This window comes from Myxine glutinosa, chromosome 8 (genome assembly GCF_964187855.1).
Source record: "Myxine glutinosa chromosome 8, kmMyxGlut1.1, whole genome shotgun sequence".
NCBI lineage: Eukaryota > Metazoa > Chordata > Myxini > Myxiniformes > Myxinidae > Myxine > Myxine glutinosa.
The window spans coordinates 88,100,844-88,127,359 of NC_136268.1; the positions used below are offsets into that span (position 1 = coordinate 88,100,844).

The 26,516-nt window shown below is 40.3% G+C and overlaps 1 protein-coding gene across 2 annotated transcripts in view; it reads right to left on the reverse strand.

Moving 5' to 3' along the window:
• Positions 1–26,516, reverse strand: part of LOC137432683 (small COPII coat GTPase SAR1B) — a 49,134-nt gene that overhangs the window by 10,842 nt on the left and 11,776 nt on the right. For both annotated transcript variants that reach the window (XM_068124784.2, XM_068124786.2), the window contains exons 2-6: positions 25,031–25,108; positions 24,736–24,855; positions 16,418–16,483; positions 16,171–16,274; positions 4,423–4,554 (exon numbers count right to left, since the gene is read on the reverse strand). In XM_068124784.2, the coding sequence (XP_067980885.2) occupies positions 4,423–4,554; positions 16,171–16,274; positions 16,418–16,483; positions 24,736–24,855; positions 25,031–25,085 (477 nt within the window). In that variant the 5' untranslated portion in view covers positions 25,086–25,108. The remainder of the gene's footprint in view (positions 1–4,422; positions 4,555–16,170; positions 16,275–16,417; positions 16,484–24,735; positions 24,856–25,030; positions 25,109–26,516) is intronic.

The window sequence follows — 26,516 nt, forward strand, 5'->3', positions numbered from 1 at the left end:
GCCGAGACCGCAAGTATAACCGCCAAGCCGGTTCGTTTATTACATACGCGGCTAAGCCGCGAAGTAACCGCCCAGCCTAGCTTACCTTTCGCCGATAATTGTCCGATCCGCGCCAACGACACGCGGGGAGCTTTCTGCCGTCCTTCCATCTTCTTCACGGCGAGTCGGGGACCCGGAGAACGAGCTGTGGACATCATCCCTGGACCATCAACCCTGACCATCTACATCCCCGTGTGAGTGTGTCTGTGTGTGTGGGCCCGTTTGTCCAGGGGATAAGTTAAGACTGTTCTTAAGGCTGCACCGTGTTTCTTCTTCTTCGCATCATTGTACAAAGTGTTAATAAACCAATCTGTTCTTCCTTTCTTCTTAATCCGACCGTATTAGTGATTTCTTCCATTGGGTAAACGTGGCACGATTACAACCGCTCAGATCGGGTTTAGTACCTGTTAACGGCCCGGATCACGGCTCGCTATCGCTCGGCGTTTCCATTAAAACTGTGGTTTGGGCAGGGTTATTTCCTTGCTTCCCGGGAGGCGTTGGTAATTAGGTATTAGGAATTCGGCCTATGACCCTACCCATCGCTGACCGGAAGGAACGTCATAGCCCCGGATCACGTCGGCTAGATAAAAGACAAAGGGATTAATCCCCCCTTGATAAGGGGGAAAGCCGACGTTGAGATCCGCAACAATATATATCTGTGCGGTGTCTGTCTTGTGTTGTCGCGTCTTGTCTTGTCACTGAACTACTCCCTCAAACTTTTGTGAAATCGTACCAAACTTCTGGTATGCACCTATTTTTCATGTCAGTATGTCCTAAGGGTATTTTTGACGAAAAAATTTCCAATTTAATTTTTGGGGGGGGGGATTTTTTGTGGAATTTTTTTTTTTTCAACTTAAGTTTTCAACTTAAATTGTTTATAAAATGTAATATCACGAATATTACAAATACATTTGTGCATTATGATTGTTTGAATTATGATTGGTGTAAACCATGACAAAACAGCAACTCAGGTACAGTCATTATCTATTTCTCTACATATCTGGGCAGTCTGTTGTCAAAGAACTACTCCCCGACACTTTTGTTTCCGTGGTTGTGGTGTTTTTAATAACATGGTGGTGGTTTTGAATCAAGTGGTGGTGAGGTGTTTTGAATTACGTGATGGTGAGGTGTTTTAAATTACGTGGTGGTGAGGCGTTTCTCAATTACATGATGGTAGGGTGTTTTGAATTACATGGTGGTGAGGCGTTTTAAATTATGTGGTGGTGAGGTGTTTTGAATTATGTGGTTGTGAGGTGTTTTGAATTACGTGGTGGTGAGGTGTTTTGAATTACATGGTGGTAAGGTGTTTTGAATTACATGGGGGTGAGGCGTTTTAAATTTGGTGGGGGTGAGGTGTTTTAAATTACGTGGGGGTGAGGTGTTTTAAATTACGTGGGGGTGAGGTGTTTTAAATTACTTGGTGGTGAGGTGTTTTAAAATAGGTGGGGTGGGGTGTTTTAAATTACGTGGGGGTGAGGTGTTTTAAATTACGTGGTGGTGAGGTGTAATCGTCCCAAAATTCCAGTCTGCACCTACCCCTCCCATATGTATGTGCTGGGGGGTTGTTTTTTGAATTTTATATATTTTTTCAACCTAAATCTTCAACCTAAATTGCGTTTTAAAATGTAATATCACAAACACTACAAATAAATTTGTGCAAAATAATTGTTTGTATTATGATTAGTGTAAATCATAACACAGCAACTCAGGTACATTCATGAATTATCCTCAGCTAAAATAAGCCTGTTCCTCAGTAACGACGCATGGCGAGGGGAGCGCAGCGAGCCGAGCCGAGCATGTATGCATGTATGTATGTATGTGTATATGTGTATATATATATATATATATATATATATATATATATATATATATATATATATATATATATATGTATGTATGTATGTATAATGTATATGTATGTATGTGTGAGGATATATATATATATATATATATATATATATATATATATATATATATATATATATACATACATACATACATACATACATATATATATATATATATATATATATATATATATATATATATACATATATATATACATATATACATATATATATATACATATATATATATATATATATACATATATATATATATATATATACATATATATATATATATATATATATATATATATATATATATATATATATATATATATATATATATATATATATATATATATATATATATATATACATATATACATATATATATATACATATGTGGTGGTGAGGTATTTATATACGTGGTGGTGAGGTGAGGTGATGAGGTATAAGCGTCTTTGGGCTTCCTGAAAAGCGCTATATAAAATAAATGCATTATTATTATTATATATATATATACTAGCAGAAGTACCCGGCATTGCCGGGCGGGGGAGGGGGGGGGGGGGGAACGGGGGGAGGGGAGAAGAGGGGAACGGGGAGGGGGAACATATATATATATACATATATATATATATACATATATATATATATATATATATATATATATATATATATATATATATATATACATACACAGTGGAACCTTGACTTACGAGTTTAATTCGTTCTGTGACCGAGCTCGTAACTCAAATTGCTCGTTTCTCAAATCAAATTTCCCCATTAAAATGCATTGAAATGCTATTAATCCGTTCCAGCCCGCCAAAAACCACACCAATTTTTTTTTAAATATACAGTATATATAAAAATATCTCGCGCTTTATATTTCACCTGTATGCAGCATACAAGTTGGCAGGATGGCCTGGACTGGAGGTACGCACACTTGACTCTAAAGTCTAAACTGTCCAGCCTGGGTTTGAATCCCGACCCAGCTATAACCTGTCATGGGTGAATCACAGGCAGGGTGATTCATCAATGTGTGTACCGCTAAATTGGGCGCCCCGTTTGCGTCCCATTAGTTGTTGGATGTTAAGTATCTCACCGTGTTTTCCACAAAGAGAAGGCGAGCTATCGCCGGCACTCTGAACAAGTTGTGGCCTGGCATGCTCTTCTCCTCTGCCGTTATATACGTCCTCCTCGGCACCTCGCTCATGTTTTTCGACGATTGCGTGTTTTATATCCAAGCACAAGTTTTATATAAAACACGACGATTGCGTGTTTTATATCCACAAGTTGTGGCCTGGCATGCTCTTCTCCTCTGCCGTTATATACGTCCTCCTCGACACCTCGCTCATGTTTTTCGACGATTGCGTGTTTTATATCCAAGCACATCATCCTCTTCTTCTTCTCAGTACCGTGTTTTCCACAAAGAGAAGGCGAGCTATCGCCGGCACTCTGAACAAGTTGTGGCCTGGCATGCTCTTCTCCTCTGCCGTTATATACGTCCTCCTCGGCACCTCGCTCATGTTTTTCGACGACTGCGTGTTTTATATCCAAGCACAAGTTTTATATAAAACACGACGATTGCGTGTTTTATATCCACAAGTTGTGGCCTGGCATGCTCTTCTCCTCTGCCGTTATATACGTCCTCCTCGACACCTCGCTCATGTTTTTCGACGATTGCGTGTTTTATATCCAAGCACATCATCCTCTTCTTCTTCTCAGTACCGTGTTTTCCACAAAGAGAAGGCGAGCTATCGCCGGCACTGAACAAGTTGACGGCAGAGATACTGTACTTGCACGGCAAGATAACCACGTGACCAGAACCCACCTGGCGGCGTAAACTCAAAATAACCAACATGCGAAAACAAAAATGCAGCGCTATACGACAGAGATACTGTACTTGCACGGCAAGATAACCACGTGACCAGAACCCACCTGGCGGCGTAAACTCAAAATAACCAACATGCGAAAACAAAAATGCAGCGCTATACGACAGAGATACTGTACTTGCACGGCAAGATAACCACGTGACCAGAACCCACCTGGCGGCATAAACTCAAAATAACCAACATGCGAAAACAAAAATGCAGCGCTATACGTCAGAGATACTGTACTTGCACGGCAAGATAACCACGTGACCAGAACCCACCTGGCGGCGTAAACTCAAAATAACCAACATGCGAAAACAAAAATGCAGCGCTATACGACAGAGATACTGTACTTGCACGGCAAGATAACCACGTGACCGGGTGGCGAAAGCTCGTAACTCAGATCTCGGCTCGCATCTCAAAGCAATAAACCGCCCGAGCGACGGCTCGTATCTCGAAAAACTCGTAAGTTGGGGCACTCGTAAGTCAAGGTTCCACTGTATATATATATATACACATAAAGAACAGATTTAGAGTTGGTTTAGGTTCAAATACCAGTTACATACAACTGACTCGGGATGAAATGTAACAACCATCACAAAAAGGAAAGCGCAAAATAATCGTAAACTATAAATTTTCACTCTCCAAAGTAATGCACAACAAACCTTGCCAGTCGTCTGACCGTAGAGTCCAAACATCTCACGGAACCTCTCCTCACCGATTGCTTCGGGGCGATCAATTTTGTTTCCCAGGATCAGAATGGGTACATTTGAAATGGTTTCATCTGTCATCAGGGACTGCCATGGTGCACATAAAGAAAAGAGTTAGAGTTGGTTTAGGTCCAAGAAGAATTTTGTGCTACACTTTAAAATGCAATAAGAATGCTACAAAACAAGTGATAAAGAGGCATTACACAAATGTCTTTCATCCAAAAATCACCAGCACACAGCTGTCAGATAAATGTGCTTCATTTAAACAATCCGTTTTAGGTCAAAAAATAAAGAAATAAATATTTGACACTTTGATATGGTAAGTTACTTCAAGTGTCAGCTATTAAAATCAACTTTACTTGAAATACAAAAAGTTGTTATTTTTGGCAGGGGAAGGGTGGGGGGAGTTTGGGACGATGCTTGTTCAGGCACAAGGATATCAGGAAACAAACATTACCAATGAGAACGGCACTCGGTAGACTCGGTAGAAAATATTTTGTGACAAGTACACATACATTCAAAGTACACCGCCCCATGCCAAATAATTAAATATGCTGCAGCGCGGCATTGCCGGGGCGCCTCTGGCGCCCGGCAATACCGCAGTGCAGCTCATTGAGGCTGCATTGGGAGGGAGAGGTGTACACTAATTGATTGATTAATTGTATAATTAAAATCAAGAAAAGATTATCACAAAATATTTTCATAATCAATTGGCTAATCGCATAACTAAACCACTTGTGCTTCATCCGAAGATGTATCTTTTAGAAATTTAATTAAATGAGTCATTTAGAAAAAATTAAATAATTAATTGATTACTCAATAAATAATTAATCGATTAATCAATAAATAATTAATAGATGAAATGATTAATCAATAAATCAAAAATATCCTTGATAGCCACATCACTTGGTCACTCATGTCCAAATATTAGCTTCCAAGCTCAAAAGGTGCCTGAGATATTGGCCAAATGAGAAAGAAAATAAATAAATGATTAATAATGAAAATAAATAAATAATAATCATAAAAAAATTAAATTATTAATCATTTTGGTCAGAGAACACATAAACTACCACAATTTCATCAGAATGTGTAACTTAAAAAAAAAAATTTTTTTTGTCATTAATCGAATAATTTAATAATTAATCGATTAATTGATTAATTAATAAATCAAAAATATCCTTTGCAGCCAAATCACCTGGTCATTGGCATGTCCAAATGTCAGCTTCCTAACTCAAAAGGTGCCTGAGTTAATGGTCAGAAGAGAAAGGAAATTTGATTAATTAAATAAGTACTTAATTAATCGCTAATAATTAAATAACTCAATTTATTGATTAATCAAAAAAAAAAAATACTGTTTTTGACAAAAGACTTGCTCACTATTGTGCCGAAATTTCAGCTTCCTAGCTCAAAGGATGGCTGAGATATCGCCCGGACAAACAAGAAAGAAAACAAGAAAGAAAACAAGTACACATACATTCAAAGTACACCGCCCCATGCCAAATAATTAAATATGCTGCAGCGCGGCATTGCCGGGGCGTCTCTGGCGCCTGGCAATACCGCAGTGCAGCTCATTGGGGCTGCATTGGGAGGGAGAGGTGTACACTAATTGATTGATTAATTGTATAATTAAAATCAATAAAAGATTATCACAAAATATTTTCATAATCAATTGGCTAATCGCATAAATAAACCACTAGTGCTTCATCCGAAGATGTATCTTTTAGAAATTAAATAAAATAAGTCATTTATAAAAAATTAAATAATTAATTGATTACTCAATAAATAATTAATCGATTAATCAATAAATAATTAATAGATGAAATGATTAATCAATAAATCAAAAATAGCCTTTACAGCCAAATCACTTGGTCATTGTTATGTCCAAATATCAGCGTCCTCACTCAAAAGGTGCCTGAGATATTGGCCAAATGAGAAAGAAAATAAATAAATGATTAATAATGAAAATAAATAAATAATAATCATAAAAAAATTAAATTATTAATCAATTTGGTCAGAGAACACAAACTACCACTATTTCATCAGAATCTGTAACTTTAAAAAAAAAAATTTTTGTCATTAATTGAATAAGTAAATAATTAATCGATTAATTGATTAATTAATAAATCAAAAATATCCTTTGCAGCCAAATCACCTGGTCATTGGCATGTCCAAATATCAGCTTCCTAACTCAAAAGGTGCCTGAGTTAATGGTCAGAAGAGAAAGGAAATTTGATTAATTAAATAAGTACTTAATTAATCGCTAATAATTAAATAACTCCTCAATTTATTGATTAATCAAAAAAAAAAATACCGTTTTTGTCAAAGGACTTGCTCACTCTTGTGCCGAAATTTCAGCTTCCTAGCTCAAAGGATGGCTGAGATATCGTCCGGACAACCAAGAAAGAAAACAAGAAAGAAAACAAACAAGTACAAATACATTCAAAGTACACCGCCCCATGCCAAATAATTAAATATGCTGCAGCGCGGCATTGCCGGGGCGCCTCCGGCACCCGGCAATACCGCAGTGCAGCTCATTGAGGCTGCATTGGGAGGGAGAGGTGTACACTAATTGATTGATTAATTGTATAATTAAAATCAATAAAAGATTATCACAAAATATTTTCATAATCAATTGGCTAATCGCATAACTAAACCAGTAGTGCTTCATCCGAAGATGTATCTTTTAGAAATTTAATTAAATAAGTCATTTATAAAAAATTAAATAATTAATTGATTACTCAATAAATAATTAATCGATTAATCAATAAATACTTAATAGATGAAATGATTAATCAATAAATAAAAAATATCCTTGATAGCCACATCACTTGGTCACTCATGTCCAAATATTAGCTTCCCAGCTCAAAAGGTGCCTGAGATATTGGCCAAATGAGAAAGAAAATAAATAAATGATTAATAATGAAAATAAATAAATAATAATCATAAAAAAATTAAATTATTAACCAATTTGGTGAGAGAACACATAAACTACCACTATTTCATCAGAATCTGTAACTTAAAAAAAAAATTTTTTTGTCATTAATCGAATAATTAAATAATTAATCGATTAATTGATTAATTAATAAATCAAAAATATCCTTTGCAGCCAAATCACCTGGTCATTGGCATGTCCAAATATCAGCTTCCTAACTCAAAAGGTGCCTGAGTTAATAATGGTCAGAAGAGAAATGAAATTTAATTAATTAAATAAGTACTTAATTAAACGCTAATAATTAAATAACTCCTCAATTAATTGATTATTCAAAAAACAAAAAATACCGTATTTGACAAAGGACTTGCTCACTACTGTGCCGAAATTTCAGCTTCCTAGCTCAAAGGATGGCTGAGATATCGCCCGGACAAACAAACAAGAAAACAAACAAACAAGAAAACAAACAAACAAGAAAGAAACCAGAGTGAAAACTGAGTACTCTCTTTCAGCGTGCGTCACTGCCGAGCCCCCTTTGGTGCCCGTCAATGACGATTTGCAATGCCTGGAGATGGCATAGGAAAGGAGCGGTGTACAACAAGTACACATACATTCAAAGTACACCGCCCCATGCCAAATAATTAAATATGCTGCAGCGCGGCATTGCCGGGGCGCCTCCGGCGCCCGGCAATACCGCAGTACAGCTCATTGAGGCTCCATTGGGAGGGAGAGGTGTACACTAATTGATTGATTAATTGTATAATTAAAATCAATAAAAGATTATCACAAAATATTTTCATAATCAATTGGCTAATCGCATAACTAAACCACTAGTGCTTCATCCGAAGATGTATCTTTTAGAAATTTAATTAAATAAGTCATTTATAAAAAATTAAATAATTAATTGATTACTCAATAAATAATTAATCGATTAATCAATAAATAATTAATAGATGAAATGATTAATCAATAAATCAAAAATATCCTTGATCACTCATGTCCAAATATTAGCTTCCCAGTTCAAAAGGTGCCTGAGAAATTGGCCAAATGAGAAAGAAAATAAATAAATGATTAATAATGAAAATAAATAAATAATAATTAAATAATTAATCGATTAATTGATTAATTAATAAATCAAAAATATCCTTTGCAGCCAAATCACCTGGTCATTGGCATGTCCAAATATCAGCTTCCTAACTCAAAAGGTGCCTGAGTTAATAATGGTCAGAAGAGAAATGAAATTTAATTAATTAAATAAGTACTTAATTAAACGCTAATAATTAAATAACTCCTCAATTAATTGATTATTCAAAAAACAAAAAATACCGTATTTGACAAAGGACTTGCTCACTACTGTGCCGAAATTTCAGCTTCCTAGCTCAAAGGATGGCTGAGATATCGCCCGGACAACCAAGAAAGAAAACAAACAAACAACCAGAGTGAAAACTGAGTACTCTCTTTCAGCGTGCGTCACTGCCGAGCCCCCTTTGGTGCCCGGCAATGACGATTTGCAATGCCTGGAGATGGCATAGGAAAGGAGCGGTGTACAACAAGAAAACAAACAAGAAAACAAACAAGAAAACAAACAAGAAAACAAACAAGAAAACAAACAAGAAACCAGAGTGAAAACTGAGTACTCTCTTTCAGCGTGCGTCACTGCCGAGCCCCCTTTGGTGCCCGGCAATGACGATTTGCAATGCCTGGAGATGGCATAGGAAAGGAGCGGTGTACAACAAGAAACCAGAGTGAAAACTGAGTACTCTCTTTCAGCGTGCGTCACTGCCGAGCCCCCTTTGGTGCCCAGCAATGACAATTTGCAATGCCTGGAGATGGCATAGGAAAGGTGCGGTGTACAATACACAGTGCAGCCTTAAACAGTCTTAACTTATCCCAAGACAAACGGGCCCGTCACACTCTCAGACACACTCACACGGGGTTGCAGACAAACAGGTTGGTCCAGGGATGGCGTCCAGGCAGCTCGCCCTCCGGTCCCCAACTCGCACCGTGAAGTAGATGAACAGATGGCAGCTCTCCACGTGTCATTTGGTGCACACGGGATTATTACAGGGCGAACGGCAGGCTGGGCTTTGGCGGTTACACTCGCGGGGCTGCGTACGTAATAAACTGACAGTTCAATACGCACTTCTCAATCAATGCCTCAAAACTGTCATGTGCACGCCGGTCCTCTCAATGTAGTTCTCACACGAGTGCTCCGGATCAGTTCTCTCCAACACAGTTCTCTAAGCGCCTCTCCCTTCTCACAACTCAACCCAGACCTGCACATCCCTTCTCATCTCTCCGTATGCATGCGAGTCCTCGTACATCCTTTTACAAAGCGCAATTCGTTGGTCCTCAGCACGCCCTTTCCCCACGAGTCCTCCCGCATAAGTCCTGTTCAAGGGCTTTTTGCGCTGGCTTATATAGCCTTGCCCAGTGAACCCTCTCAAACTTACTAGACGCTCTGTACCACGCCCTATCAAGCCATGCCCTCGCAGCCCTGGTTGGCTGTTGCTCTTACCGTCACCGCCTTCTGACGCGCTGCTTGACGCGGCCACACCTCGACCCTCACGCTCCTCCCTCTTCTTAGGCCTACCTCGTGGTTACCCGACTAGTTTGAGCGAGCAAAGGGCAGCTAATGCTGCTGGCAGCCAAAGCTCCACACACGGAGGGATCAGCCAAAATGGGGCGTGGGATCGAGTTTGCCCATAGATGAAAATGAAGGGTGGCCGCAAAATGAATAGGGACCTAAGCTTATTTCTTTACATAACGCAGATGTCACTAGGGAAATGGCCTACTCTTACACATACTATGACATAACTAATTCTAATGGGCCTACGTGTTGCTTGTGGACTAACTATGGGGGGGCAAACCTTTAACCTTTAATGATGTTATATGTACAATCTCAAAACCTCAACAATATATATATATACACACACATATAGTCGTGACCAAAAATATTGGCACCCTTGCAAGAATAATGCAACATTTCTTCCAGAAAATTGTTGGAAAAAAAATAAAAAATGTTGGTACCCACAAATGTATTTCTTTGGATTGCAGTGGAACAAAACAAAAAAAGCTGAAAAAATTACTAAATCTTAGCTTATTCCACAAAGAATTCTGAAAATGGCCCAGACATTATTGGCACCTTTTAGAAGTTGTTAGAAATAACTAGATTTCAAGCAGGTGATTCTCCTTTACTTTGGAATTGAACTCACCTATGGTGAGTTGCAGGTGCCTGAAATATAAAAATCACTCATTCAACCAGTTTGAATGAAGAAAGTGAGTCATTCTGCTGTTTTGTGTCACTGTGTGTACCACAATGAGCATGGAGAAAAGAAAAAACCAGAGCATTGTCTGAGGAGGTCAGACAAAAGATTTTAGCCAAGCATGGACAATCTCAAGGCTACAAGTCCATCTCCAGAGTCCTTAATGTTCCTGTGTCCACCGTACGCAATGTTATCAAGAAGTTTAAGGCCCATGGCACTGTAGCCAACCTCCCTGGACGTGGCCGCAACAGAAAACTTGATCGAAGATTGCAGCGAAGGATTGTTCGAAAGGTAGAGAAAGCACCTCGATCAACTGCCAAACAGATTCAAGCTGATCTTCAGACACAAGGTATGACAGTTTCAACTCGCACCATCCATCACCAAATCAATGAAAGGGGGGTCTATGGTCGGACCCCACTGCTGAGAGTGAGACATAAGAAAGCCCGACAAGTTTTTCCAAAACACACCTGAACAAGCCAAAATCATTCTGGGAGAATGTCCCGAGGACAGATGAGACCAAATTAGAGCTTTTTGGTAAAGCACATAATCTCTATGTTTACAGAAAAGAAAATGAAGCCTTCAAAGAAAAGAACACCTTCCCTGCAGTAAAACATGGAGGAGGTTCAGTGATGGTTTGGGTTGCTGTGCTGCCTCTGGCACTGGGTGCACTGAATGTGTGCATGGCATCATGAAATCAGGAGATTACCAAGGCATTTTGGAGCACAATGTTCAACCTTTACTTTGGAAAGGTCATAGCAGTGAGCACAATGTTCACAATGGAGCACAATGTTCAACATAGTGTCAAAAAAATTGTCAGAAAATTTTGGAGCAAATAAATTAAAAATAAAATAAATAAAAATAAAAAAAGTCAAATAAATTACAAATAAATAATATCATCAATATTACAAATAAATTTGTACAAAAGAAATGTTTGTATTATGATTGGTGTAAATCATGACATCACAGCAACTCAAGTTCAGTCTGTTCATTATCCTCGGTTAAAACGAGCCTGTGCCTCTGCGGCGACGTGTTGTGAGGTGAGCGTAGCGATCCGAGGCACGCTACTATGACAATATGTATGTACATCATCAGAACACCCAAATGCAGACAAACAGAATTGGCCAAAAGTGGCCAAAAAGGCAATTATTATTAATTAAAATTACAAATGTTCAACCTATTGTCAGAAAGCTGGGTCTCTGTCGAAGGTCATAGGTCTTGCAGCAGGATAATGACCCCAAACACACTTCAAAAAGCACCCAGGAATGGTTCAAGACAAAACGCTGAACTGTTCTGAAGTGGCCAGCAAGGAGTCCAGATCTAAATCCCATTGAACACCTGTTGGGAGATCTGAAAACATCAGTTGGGAGAAGGCACCCTTCAAATCTGGGAGAACTGGAGCAGTTTGCACAAGAAGAGTGGGCCAAACTGCCAGTAGAGAGGTGTATGAAGCTCATTCATTGCTATAGGGAGTGCTTGACTGCAGTTATTTTGTCCAAAGGTTGTGCTACCAAATTCTAAGTCTAGGCTGTCAATAAATGTCAATGCCATTTTTTATTTTCTGATTTAAAAGGATATATTAAGTTCTGAATCAAAAACAAAGGTTCTATAATATTAATAGCAAAATAAATAATTGTGGACCGAACTACTTTTGTCAATTTGAACTTCTTTTTAGAGAAAATTCTGAGTTATTTGAAAAAAATTGCAAGGGTGCCAATATTTTTGGCCACGACTGTATTTGAATGCAAGAACGACCAGTTATGCTTAATATGTCATTCAATCCCGAAAAATCTCACTCTCACTATCTCTCTCCGAAAGAACTATGTGCAAGCCCCTCTCCAACCCATCCCATCTACTTTCAGAACAATCCTCTTGAGGTGGTTCAGTCATTCAAACTCCTCGGTCTCACTATCAGCCATGAGCCATGACCTCATTTCAAAGTTGGCCTCCAAAGCCAGCCACCGACTCCATCATACAAAGTCCTTCCTTGGCACACCTGAACTCTGATCCACCTACAAGGCCTTCATCTGCTGCTTTCTGGAGTACTGTTCTCCCCTCTGTGGTGGCTCCTCTGCTTCACCTCTTGCTCAGCTTAATGCTGTAGAAACCAGGGCTTTCAATATCATTGGAATCTCCCGCACTGAAGCTGAGCCTATGGACTTATCACTTCACCATCGCAGACAGGCTGGTGGTCTCTCTTTCTTCTACCACCTCCTTTCTGGTCTTGCATCCTCTTCTTTCCATGCTTTGTTCCCCCCAGGTTTCTGCAGGGCTCACATTCTTCCTTTGAGGTCTTCAAAACAGCTGTTCACCATCTCACATCGTCTCCAATCCAAAACCATGATTTTTTTTCTACCCTCATTAATCACACCCAAATCACTCCTAATTTTCCACTTTCTCCTCCTTGGTATTTCCTTCTCCATGCATGCATGCTTTGCTTCCCAATCTGTTCAGTGTACTAACTCTTCTACGAACCTCGACTATGTACACACAAAAAAACTCATATGTACACAGAGTTAAAGGCCAAAAGCAAAGAACAGCTTAATCTTCCAGACACATGTGGCTATGAGAAGCATGCTGGTTGCCAGAAATCTGGGGCCAACAGATTAAAACAATTATTTATATATAGATCAAACTCCCTAACTTGATCTGCGCCCTTAGAGGAACCCCACTGGGAGCTCCCCGATCCAAAAATCGTAAAATTTAAGACCAGGCGATCCTGCAGACCATCGAGTAGAAGGGCTATATCAGGTTTCAGAGCAATTGGTTAGTAAATAAGCGATGAGTAGGGGTCTGAAGTGTCAGGGGGGTAACACACCCGTGAGCCCATATGAAACGAAATCAAAAAGTCGAAGCCCGAGCAGTTGTGCGGGGTAAATGTTTTGTATTCATGTGTCAAGTTTCAGATCAATCAGCCGGGTGACAAGGGAGGGGTAGCACCAATAGCAAAAAGTTAACTAACGACCAGAAAGAACAGCCAGACAAACAGACAGACAGGTGACCGGACATCATGACCCATTTTACAAGTCCATCTCTGAGAGTTGAGATGAGATGACCTCATAACTTTTCCAATCTATCCTCATAGACCACCTGCATACATAGTGTGAGTAGCTGGTGGTGGCTTAATGGCTAAAGTGGTTGGCTTAAGATGTCAAGGTCCTCAGTCCAAGCCCCCAGCATGCCAAAATAATACAAGGTGCATTGACTCAGCCTGTCATCCTTATGAGGTCGGCAAAATGGGCACCAACCAGCTCTGGGGAAAAATTAAGCTATTCATGTATCCTGCATCGGAGTGGCAACACGTCCAGGATTGTGCCCCTTAGCCAATGAAAATGCCTCGGCAGCCTTGTGCACCTGATGGCACGAGTAGGACCATCCATTATATAAATCGAGATGGGCCAATTAGCATTCAGATGTGAGCATACGGTTTGCAAAGATGCAATTCCAGATTCACATCCAATATTCTGCGATTTGTCAATAATCCACTGATGTCCAATTGCAATTCATGTATTAACACACTGATGTCTCCTCGTGACTTAGTTTGTCCTGCATATATATATATATATATGCACCCGGCGTTGCCCGGGTTCTTTTTGAATGAATTTACTACTATAATTCAGCTTTTACTCGCGGCCGTAGAAGATTGACGGCTATAATTCAGCTCAGCTTTTAATTGCGAAATGGACCCAGCCTGGCCGATGTGGCCTCGCCACCTAGCCTACAACCTTCCCGGGGGCCGTCCCGACATTTTTGGTTCTTTTTGAATGAATTTACTACTATAATTCAGCTTTTACTCATGGCCATAGAAGATTGACTGCTATAATTCAGCTCAGCTTTTAATTGCGAAATGGGCCCAGCCCGGCCAAGGTGGACCTCGACCGGCCTCGCCACCTAGCCTATAACCTTCCCGGGGCCCGTCCCGACATTTTTTATTTTAGAGGTTTCCTCCTATCTTTCACCGTTCAGGAGATTAGCGCGTGCAGACAAACAAACAAACAAACACTTTTTTATTTATATAGATATATATTTTTACAAGAGCTCGACTACGAGTCTTTGATAAATGTGTGTTAAATAGGCACACGTTCAGATATTTGACATGTTCATAACAAACCCCGAAAACTTCATATTGCTAGCCCATACAACATCCAGATAACTAGAGGTGGAAGAAGTAGCAGCAGCCGAGATGGAGACATGCCCAATTACACTATCAAAAAAGGCAAAATAACAAGACGTCATGCAGAGCACTGCACTTGCAAAATGCAACCCTCCCCAAAATAAAACGTTGACATGGATATATCAAATTGTCCATTTCATTACGATTAAAATTGACGATCTCAAACAAAGCTTGGGTCAATCAGATTAAAATTGATGATTTTAGAAATTTCACCTAGAGTTGACCTTTGACCTTTTAATAGTTGGTTTCCTAATTCAGTGATTCACTAAGCAATTGCTGTTTAATTTTCAAGTTAATAGGATGAAAATGGACAATGTTTCAGACAAAAATTGATTTTAGAAGTTTGACCTAGAGTTGACCTTTGACCTTAAAAATAGTTGGTTTCCCAATTCAGTGAGGTACTATGCAATTGCTGTTTAATTATGAAGTCAATTAGATGAAAATTGATGATTTTTCAGATGAAAATTGATGTTTTTGAGGTTTGACCTTGAGTTGACCTTTCACTTTTTGACCTCAAATATAGTTGGTTTCCCAATTTTGTGATTCAATATGCAAATCCTGTTCCATTTTCAAGTCAATTGGATTAAAAAGAAAAATTTTAGAAATTTGAACTTTGACCTCAAAATCAATAGGCTTCATCTTTATCACCAACTCCACCATCTGGTGAGGTTTCATGAAGATCGGATTAAAATTGTGACGTGTAGACGATTGGCAGACAGACAAATAAACTAACAGAAAAACAGGCAAGACCAATCAATATGCTTGAAAAATCTTCGATTTTCAAGTAATAAGAAGGTCCATTTTGTTTCATTGGGGTCAAAGCCAATGTTGCAATCAAGCAAAAAAAAACAACAACAACATGCAGTCTCTGGATGTAATCAAATTAGGTTATGCCGAATCATGCGACTTGTTGCACGATGCCAATTGGCTACTTGCACTGGAGTTCCACATTTGACGTTCCTCGGAGCAAGTTTATTATGACTGGCTTGTATATCTAAGAACATGACTAATAAGTAAATAGGTGTGTGTGTGTGAGAGACAGAGACAGAGACAGAGACAGAGACAGAGACAGAGAGAGAGAGAGAGAGAGAGAGAGAGAGAGAGAGAGAGAGAGAGAAGAAAAACATCACCAGTTACTTTGATGATTGCTGTTAATAAATAAAAATGAAATCAACCTTCCAAAAACATGTTTGTGTGATCTGGTTTCAGCAAAACAGGCAACACAAGACGAAAGGAAAGTGTCAATGAATTCTTTTTTGAAATCATATCTCAGTGCAGAAGAGAATTTGAAATGTTAGCATTTCGTTTCTTTACCCCAAAAAATAAATTTATCTCACATCAAGCTCGGTCTTGGCTTCCCGGAATCGATCCTTGTCTGCACAATCCACCAGGAAGACGATACCATTAATTGCAGGAAGATAGTTTTTCCACACCCGCCGTGCTGTGCAAAAATAATCCGCCTTGTATCAAAAGTCAAATCCTCATTCATCTTGCAACAATGTGTAAAAATATCAATACAGTTTGGGGAAAGTGTGAACAGGAGTTTTGGATTTTGGTTTTTTTATAACTACTATTCGTTTTTACCCTGAGCATGACCGCCAAGATCAAAAGTCGTAAAGGACATTCCAGCAATTGTCAGCTCTTCTGATGCTAGAAAAGATAGAGAAACAAAAATAAGCATTGATAAATAACAACAACAACAGGCATTTTAAGGCCATTTTCCCTGCAAGAGCGGGGGTTAGCCTTGCGGTCCCCATGACAATCTTCTCCATTTTGCCCTATTTTCTGCATCTCCCCTTGTTAACCCCCTTGCCCGCATTTCTTCTTCGACCATCTTTAGCCAAGTCTTTCTCTGTCTTCCCCGTCCTCCACTTCCTTCTACATTCATTTCCATCACTCTTCTCAACCAGTCACTTTCATCCTTCCTCAACACATGACCAAACCATCTCAAACTGTTTCTCTTCACAGCATCCATCACAGGCTCTATTCCCATCATCTTTCGCAATTCATCATTTGTCTTCCTCTCTCTCAACGATACTCCACACATCCACCGAACCATTCACATTTCCACCCTTTCCAGCCTTCGTTGCTGCTCTATGTTCATTACCCATGTCTCCCTCCCATAAATCATAACACTTCTCACGCATGCAGCATACACCTTTCCCTTCAGCTTCAACGACACTCCCCTCCTCGTTAGCACGCCACTCATTTCCCGAAACTTCTTCCATGCACATCTCACTCTAGCAACCGTTGCCGAGTCTGATCCACCTTCTCCATTCAGCATGTCTCCGAGGTAGCAAAATGTTTTCACACCTTCCAGCTTCATGCCATCGCCAAGATCCAACTCAACATTTCCTCCATCTGCAGCTCCCACTGTGAACACCTTACACTTTAATGTAGCTGCCACACTGGTTAACGACACTCTCAAACCACTACATTTTTGATGAACCCACTCAGCGCACATTGTACATTGAATGGAGTTCACTCCGACACCCTTCCTGGACACTGCACACGGCCACTTCCCAGTTCTTTCCACCTCACCACATGCTTTACCACTTGCCATCACCTTCGTTTTTCTGATATTCACCTTCAGACCTTTTGTCTCCATACATTCCTTCCACTTGTTCATATTCTCCTTCAGTCCATCCAAACTTTCTGCAATCAACACTAGATCATCTGCATACAACAACTCCCACGGTAAACCCTCCTTTACGTTCCGAGCCAGCACCTCCATCACAGCTACAAATAGTAGTGGACTTAGTACCGACCCCTGATGCACTCCCACCTTCACCTCAAACTCACCACTGTTCCCGTCCTTCACCCTTACAGCTGTGCGCACTCTTTTGTACATTGCCATCACCACTCTGATCAACCATTCCTCCACTCCCAACTTCCTAAATGCCCATGTCACTACTTCACGTGGAACCCTATTGAATGCTTTCTCCAGATCAACAAACCCAAGAAACAACTTCTTCCTCTTCTCCATGTACTTCTCCTGCAACTGCCTCACAATAAAAAGCGCGTCTGTCGTTCCACTTCCTGGCATAAATCCAAACTGCATTTCGTCAATCTTCACTTTCTTCCTTATCCACCTCTCCAACACCCTTTCCAATACCTTCATTCCATGGTCCAATAACTTTATCGCTCGATACGAGCCACAGTCCAGAGGGTCACCTTTCCCGTTGTATAGAGGGACGAGGGTACTCAGTTCCCAATCCACTGGAATGCGGCCTTCTTTCACCATCAGATTGCAGACCTCTGTCATTCTCCTCACACCCCAATTTCCCACTGCCTTCAACATATCTCCCACAACTCCCGTCGGCCCTCCCGCTTTTCTACTCTTCATTGCTTTTATCGCTTCCTCAACTTCCTTCTCGGTTATCTTCTCTGCCGGTCCTAAAACTGGGTTACTCTCTTTGTTACCATCCCATTCATTCTCTGCATTCAACAGTATTTCCCTATATCTCTTCCATCTTCCATCTGGGTCCACAACGATTTGTCCCACTTGATCCTTCAAGCAACTCACCCTCATCACATCACACCTCTCTTTCCCTATCTGCTTTGCAATCCTCAATACCGCTCTCTGACCCTCTTCCAAATCCAAGCGTTCTCCAAACATTTTCCTACATGCCTCCTGCACCTTTGCTACCTCTTTCTTTGCAGCCTTCTTGGCTGCCTTATAACTTTCATGCTCTGCCTTTTCTGCCCCCATACCCTTCGCCTTCTGCCACTCCTTGAACTTCTTCCTCTTCTCGTCAATCTTCTTTCCAACTTCATCATCCCACCACCATGTTTCCGAGTGCCTCGGTGGTCCTTTTGTCCATCCACATACCTCACCAACGGCTCCCAACAGACTATCTTTCATTGACATCCAACCACTTTCAAGCTCAACCACATCATCCTCTACCATACTCGGCCTCTCTTTTAATGCCTCCCTCACTGTCACCTCTTTCAACCTCCACACCTTCATTCTGGCTTGGTACTTCACCTGCCGAGCTCTCATCGCACCTTTCACCCTTATGTCGCAGACAACCAAGTGGTGCTGTGAAACAGCCTCCTCCCCCGGGATCACCTTTGTGTCCCAGAGGTGCCGCCTATCTCGCCTACGCACCAGCAGGTCGTCAACGGTTGTCGTCGACCCACCTGACGTGCATGTAACAAGTTTATTATCCTCTTTCTGGAACTGAGTATTACAAATCAACAAACATTGCATTGATAAAATGCTAAATTGATAAAATTGATAAAATCACCGAAGTTTCAGCCGAATCTATCCAACACAGCCTCTCTTCAACACAGCCTCTTTTCGCTCTTTCACGAGCCTCGATCTTGTATACAAAAAAAAAAAAAAAAAAAAAAAAAAAAAAGCCTAAGCATTGATAAAATGTTACTGTAATTATTCTACACAAATTATACCCCTCCAAGTAATAAAAGTCCAGTTTTATGGACTATATACATAAACATACATAGTATGTGTATAAAATGGCATGATTTAAAAAAAGAAAAAAAAAAGATCTCGTTGTCGAGTTAACAGCAAGAACTAGAACGGCACTCCGTAGAGTGCATACCTCCACGAGGCTGAACATTTTACGTTTCGTATCCCGTGGGCCGTACCTGCATCAGGACCTGAACCAAAATTTAATCAGCTTGTTCTCGTCACCTACCCATCTCATCCACAAAGTTTTGTCATAACCCATCAATAACGTTTTTGAGATATGTGCGATATATCATTTTTGGCCCTATCTCTCAATGATGAAGAATCGGTTTTCAAATACCTGTATCCGGATCCGGATCCAGTTCTTCACCAAAATCTAACAATTTGTCCTCGTCTCACAGAAACACACCCAACCTGTCTACCAAGTTTCAGCCGAATCTATCCATAAATCCTCGAGATAACCTGCTCACAAACAAATTACCAGAAACAGGGGTGAATATGTAACCTCCGTCCACCTTCGGTGGTGTAGGTAATAAAACGTCGAGCTATTCGGGGTTAAATATTGACTTTTTTTTCTTTCTTTTTTCTTTTTAACTCGTCAGCCGGACCAGAAAGACCGAGAGAAGGCAATTGAATGTCCTCGGATGGACATAAAACTGGGTGGCCTGTCAGTATTAGTTGGTGAACATTAAAGGTCCCAGTATCCTTCGTGAAGAGTGGGCGAGCTATCAACAGTACACTGACCAGATTACAAAACTCATGTTCTAACCTTCAGGGGCACCGCATCAGCAACACAGCCTCTCCACTAGCAGTGAAGCAACCCAAGAGTCGAGTGCTGCATACTAAATTATAACAAAACCTCGCCGTAAGCAACCATGGAGATTAAACCCACAACAGTGAGAGTAAAGCTATTAATGCAACAAACAAGCCTTTACCCACTCAGACGCTGTATATAGGACGAATTCCCTCCCTAGCTAAAATGTCACTACATAGGCCCGAGACCATGAGCTGGACGTGAGCAGGAACTCAGCTCTTCAATCACAATAGTATGGGGATTAGGGTGCATCAAACGCCCCATGATTTTCAAAAAGTTGTTGTATTTTAATGTCTATTCCCTCAAATGTTACACTTGTTGGTAGAAGTATGTATGCAAAAAATAGATGAAATCAGAGGTGGTCCTGGGTGGCCACCGGCCACTTTTATATATTTAGGGCCATTTAGGGCCACAGCTAAACTACTTTACAAGATAATGTAAAATTAACTACAAGATAATGTAAAATTAACCATTATACCTATATACAAAAGTAAAGTCCTACTTTTACTAAATGCCTAATATCAAACAGTTAAAACAACCTTACATGTCAATGTAAAATTAACCAAAATCGTTCTTCATATTACAAAGTTGTAGTACAGTGTTGTAGTATTGTACTTTCATTGATTAAAAGTTTGAAAATGTATTAAGCACAACGCCAATGTCACTACTCCAACTTTGCTCGTTTCCGCAAATTTGGCCTCGCTTTGCGGTCACATTCAACCACTTGAAGAAGATTTTGGAAGTGGTCTTCTCTTCTTGCAGTTGAGACAAAATCAGTTGCGAGCTTTACTGCTCTCTCCGCAGGGTCATTCACAACATTAAGCCCATCCACAATGGACTTGGCTGCCTTGAAGTGCTCATTGTTCTGCCAAGTGTCAACATCCTCTGTTAGGAAGGTCATATCTAGGTGAAGAAGGTTTACTGTAAACCACGAGTCCTCGTTCACAAGATCAGCCAGGGTTGTCGCTTCTGTAATTTTTGGAAATGACGGTTTGCCATATCCAGAACCGTAGCGGTGTTTTGGAGTGCTTGGCATTTCATCTGGTTGTATGGCCAGTAACACATCTGCAAGGGCACGACGATCCTTTTGAGGAATTGCATTTCTGAACAGTGCCAAAACAACCAGTTCTGGGGTTAAATACCACAAATGTCTATCAAAGGCTTTCACAGCGCTGACTGAAATGGTTGAGTTGACAGCTTTATAGTTGAGCAGAGTCTTGTAAAAGCACAAATCAAACCATGGGGCATTTGAAGCAGACTGACATATGAGCCACCAATCACAATAAATATAAACAACAAAAACAACAAACTCCTTCAGTTTTTTCTGTTGATGTTGTGTTGTTACAGTTCCTCGAGGTAGTAGAGAAATTTGCTCTTCAAGTAGGCATATTTTGATGGAATAAAGAATCTTTGACATCCACCTTGCTTTATGCATGGCCCCTGGTCTGTGGAGTGTTCCTTGTTTTGTGACATCATCATCGAGGACTACCTGGCAGAGTTGTGCCATTTCCTTGTAGTCTTCCCTACAGTATGAAGCGCTTGTGCGGATTGTGCTTAAAACCTTGTTTTTGCAGGATAAAAGCAGCTGTTGTGCATAGTCATTGTACATGGAAATGTCAATTTTGGTTAAACTTTCATTCTTTGCATGCGATATGCGTTCCCAATTCTTCTGGAATTTTTGGAACAAAGATACTTCTGGAGACTTTGATGCCTCAATTTTGAGAACGTCAAACACATGATCCAGGATTACCTCTCCAACATGATGGCGACATGCACACCACAGAAGAGCACGGTCCAGTTTTGATTGAATGGTAACACAGGCAGCTGTAACGTGTCCAGTGTTTGATGCTGTTGTGTCAAAACATAAGTTGACAACTGATTGTTTGCACTTCCATGAATGTAGATACGTGTAAGTGTGCTCGGCAATGATGTCACCTGATGACCTATCACTTCCAGGAGGATATCTAGCCACCCCCAGTAGCTTTACATCAGTGGCATTCCCAACCAACACTGGCAATCTTTCTTCCTTGACATTCTTGTTTGTGAGCGTTGGTATCTGCTTGCCATCCCAGTGAAGTGTTGCAGCTGTTGGGGCGATCCAATTTTCTTGAATATCTTTGGCGATAGCACTTGTTATTGATCGTCGAGCCTTATCAGCAGTTGAGTACGACTTGGCCACACGACGTGGATCACCTCCTGCCTCTTGAATTACAGCTTTGGTGAGCGCAACCTGTTGAACAGGAGTTATGTTTAGTCGAGTAGCAACAGACACAACTGAATGTCTTTTCAGAATATCATGAGGAATAAAGGCAGATGTACCTGCATATGTTGATCTGTGGTGACTACGCTTCCTTTGAAACTCTGGAATCGCCTCTTCTTCAGTTTCTTCCAAGCTATCTGCAGAGTCACTATCATCAGAGCATACAGAACTAATTGTCATCTCTTGTACACTGGATGATTCATGACGTTCTCGTCTTGAAGCTTCCGCTAAGAGGCGTTTTTCTTTTCTATGATCTTTATCAACTTTCTTCTTGTCAACACCACCAAATGAGGCTACTCTGTCAGATTTCATTGACTCTAAAAATACTCTATCTTCCTCATTCTTAATGTTTGTCATTGCATCTTTTGTCCATACACCAAAGGTCTTATCAAGACGTTCATTCATGGTTTGCAACTTAGCCAAAGTGCTTGGAGATTCTCGGCGAGAAACAGGTATTTGACGCAATTTGTTATTGTCATTAAGAAGGTCAAGTATTAGTTTGCAGCATTGATGGTCTGAAAGCATAGGAATATTTGCTTTAGTGTAGAATTTTTTCAGCTGGATAAGGACGATGCTGGCAGATTTCCATTTCAGTGGCTGAGTTTGTTTGCCTTCACATATTTCTTTCTGGATGTACCACATCACGCATCGAAGAACCTGCCGGCAAGTTGGGAGGCGGACTCCTGTCAATGTACCATCTGCTTCTGTAAAAGCATTGCCAAGACCAAAAATGGCACTTGCTAATCTGGTCTTCTTATCTGCCATCTGAAAGAAAATAAAGGATATTATTAGACTACTAGTATGGGACCCACGATTAGACCTCCGATTTCATTCATGTAAAAATACAAACTAATTATCAAACCATCGTTTTTTGCATAAAATTGTTATATTTGTATTCCTCTCATCAAGACCTTAAAATTGATACCAAACATGACTAGGTTTGGGTGTAAAATAACAAAATCAAACATTTTTACATAGTGCGGCCCCGAAAATGGCCCTAAATATATAAAAGTGGCCGGTGGCCACCCAGGACCACCTCTGATTTCATTTATTTTTTGCATACATACTTCTACCAACAAGTGTAACATTTGAGAGAATAGACATTAAAATCCAAGAACCTAAGGGCGTTTGATGCACCCTAATGGGGATGAGATCCAGTCAAACAAACAACTTTCCTGCAATGGCGCTATTTGGTTCAAGTCCGTCGCAACATTCAAACTGCTGTAGAAACATTGTGTATGACGAGCTTCCTCGGCCCAACGTGATTGATGAGCATCACAAACACTTGGATTCAACAGTAGCAGCTTGTGACCCCCTAACAAAATAGGGAGGGATAAAATATCGGCAGCGGGTCCAAATTTTCGCTCCCGTTTGTACATATGAAATGAAACTCTCCAATGCAAGTGGTGCAATTTACTCTAAAAATTTTAAATTGTTTATTATGCAATACGTAAATAAAACAAAGCTTTAACTAGAACAGAACTCGGTAGAGCGCATACCTCTGCCAGGCTGAACAGTTTGTTTTGTATCCCACTGATAGGCCGGATCTGGATCCGGACCTGAACCAAAATCAAAAATTTGGCTTCATCATGTCACCTAACCAACTCGTCCATAAAATTGTCATAATCCGACGATAATTTATTTCAATATCGTGCCATGTATCATTTCGTTTTGCCTTATCACTCAATTGCGAAGAATCCCTTTTAAAAATTTTTTATTGGATCCAGATCTGCATCTTCACCAAAATCTAATCAATTTGTCCTCGTCACACAACCAACCTGTCCACCAAGTTTCGTCCATAACTTTGAGAGATCCTGCTCAAAGAGAGACAAACCGACAGGGGTGAAAACATATCCTCTGTCCACCTTTTGTGCGGAGGTAATAACTAAGTATACTGGACACAATCTTGATTTTAATTAATTAAACATTTCGTGACCCTCGGATCACAATTTGAAGAGCGTGAGATCCCGTACGCTGGAGATCACATCTGTGGAAGAACCTGGCACCATGGTGAAGGCTGCACATCTCTTCTCGTGTTTATTTTTTAACATGTGTGATGTGGAAAGGAGAGAGTATGGAGGAATACGATTGGTTAACCATTGCGCTGAAGGCGGCAAGATTCTGCTTGCCTCGTCCAGCGACCAACAAGGAAGTGAAACTTTTCCTGAGATGATATTCCTCTCAGCTGCATTTGCTGAATAGCTTGTGAGCTAAATAGGGGGAGGAGGGGAGTTTGCTCACAAAAGGCTTCTAAAGCATATGCAAAACGAATTATTCTGAGGTTAACAGTGCGTGGTCGTGTGTATTCACAATCCATACGTGTGCGCGACCATGCGCGTGCACACGACCATACAAACAGTGCAGAAAGCAAAAAAAAGAAATGAGAGCTCACGCACTGGGGTGCAGTGTTGGTACATGCTGACCCAAACGATCATCCTTCAGCATATGCAATAAAGTTGTCTTGCCAGAATTGTCCAGGCCCAAAAATACCAACTTCCCAGATTTCTTATAAAGTCCTAGAAACATACACATCACAAAGAATCTTACTGCCATTGGTCTGTATAGCAAATACAAACACAATTTTTTAAATAATAAGAACAATAATAATAAAATACCGAAAATAAAAATAAACTCCATTCACTGAACATTTATAAAAACCCTCAATCTAGAAAATATGACATGATACTTCACCTAAAAGCTGTAGCATGCTGGTGAAGCTGTTGTAGAGCCACCGCAAGGGATACATAGTTGCTAAGTGACGTGTACCTCCTGCAAAGAAAAACATATCTGATAACTATAAAAATAAGCACATGGTCAACCACACTGTCGCCTCATCAGGTCTAAAAAGGTCCGTGGCATCATTACCTCATTTTCATGTTTCAGCAGGAGGATCTGCTCAAGACCAAAATCACGAGCCATTAAACGGCACATTTGGAATGTTTTTGGACGTTCTAGACCATCACATAACTCCAGGTGGAAGCAAGCTGTCGCATTGTGATGGACAGACACGGACACAATAGTATAAAAGACCGTCAAAAATGACGGGTTGGAACAGTTTATTTGACGGTGCAGCCTTGTGAGCCTGCCAAAGTCTGAAGCCTCGGCCTAGTGTCAGGTGTGCATATACATATGTGTATATATATATATATATATATATATATATATATATATATATATATATATATATATATATACAGTGGTACCTCGGCTTACGAGTTTAATCGAGTTTAATCCGTTCCGTGACGGAGCTCGTAAGCCAAATCGCTCGTAAGTCAAAGCAAATTTTCCCATTCAAATGCATTGAAATGCTATTAATCCGTTCCAGCCTCAAAAAAAAAACACCAATTTTTTTTGTTAGGTGCTTTTAAATAACAAAAATGTACTTTATAAAATAACAAATAATGTATAAACAAGCACGACCTCGTATATACTGTACATAATACAAGAGAATGTAAAGAAATAAACTGGTTTTATTAGCAGAGGAGAAGAGCATGCCAGGTGAGGTGTGCGTGTTGTCGACTTGGCGAGGCAGTACGATCGTACTCCTTCTACGATATGTACGATTTGAAGCAGAAGGAGTCCATAAAGGCTATAACGCCAGCCAAGGGCGTTACGATTATTTCAAAGCTCCGGACCTCTATCCATGAAGATATGGAGAAGTTGTTGTTTGTGTGGTTGAAGGAGAAGCAGCTCGCAGGAGATACCGTGACCGAGAGCATCATGTGTTTGAAAAGATTGAAACTCGGATATCGAGCACGGACCACGAGTGTTTTTTCTTTTTCTTAATCTCGGTTTCAGTGAACTTTTGCTCTGTGCTCACGTGTACTGTACCTGTACCTGTAATGGTACGTCAGAGGATGGCACCTGTTGTCATCATATTAAGTGCAAGATGTTCTGCATCGTAAGTTGGTACACCGTGGTCTTTCGGCGGTGTTTAAGCCGGCCGTCTTGGCTTCTGTCACCATTGGCATTGAGTCTTTCGATGTAGGTAGGTCGTTGTGTGCCGGTGCCTTGGCCGAATTCCTTCATTGCTGCATTGTTAGCTCACCTGTTTTTTATACCACATCTTTGGTTATCGGACCAGCGAATGACGTCATCTCCAAAGTATGGCTTATTCTCACTTGTCTTGGACGATCTTCTACTTCTAGCCTTCCACCGTGCATTTGGTGTCCACTGT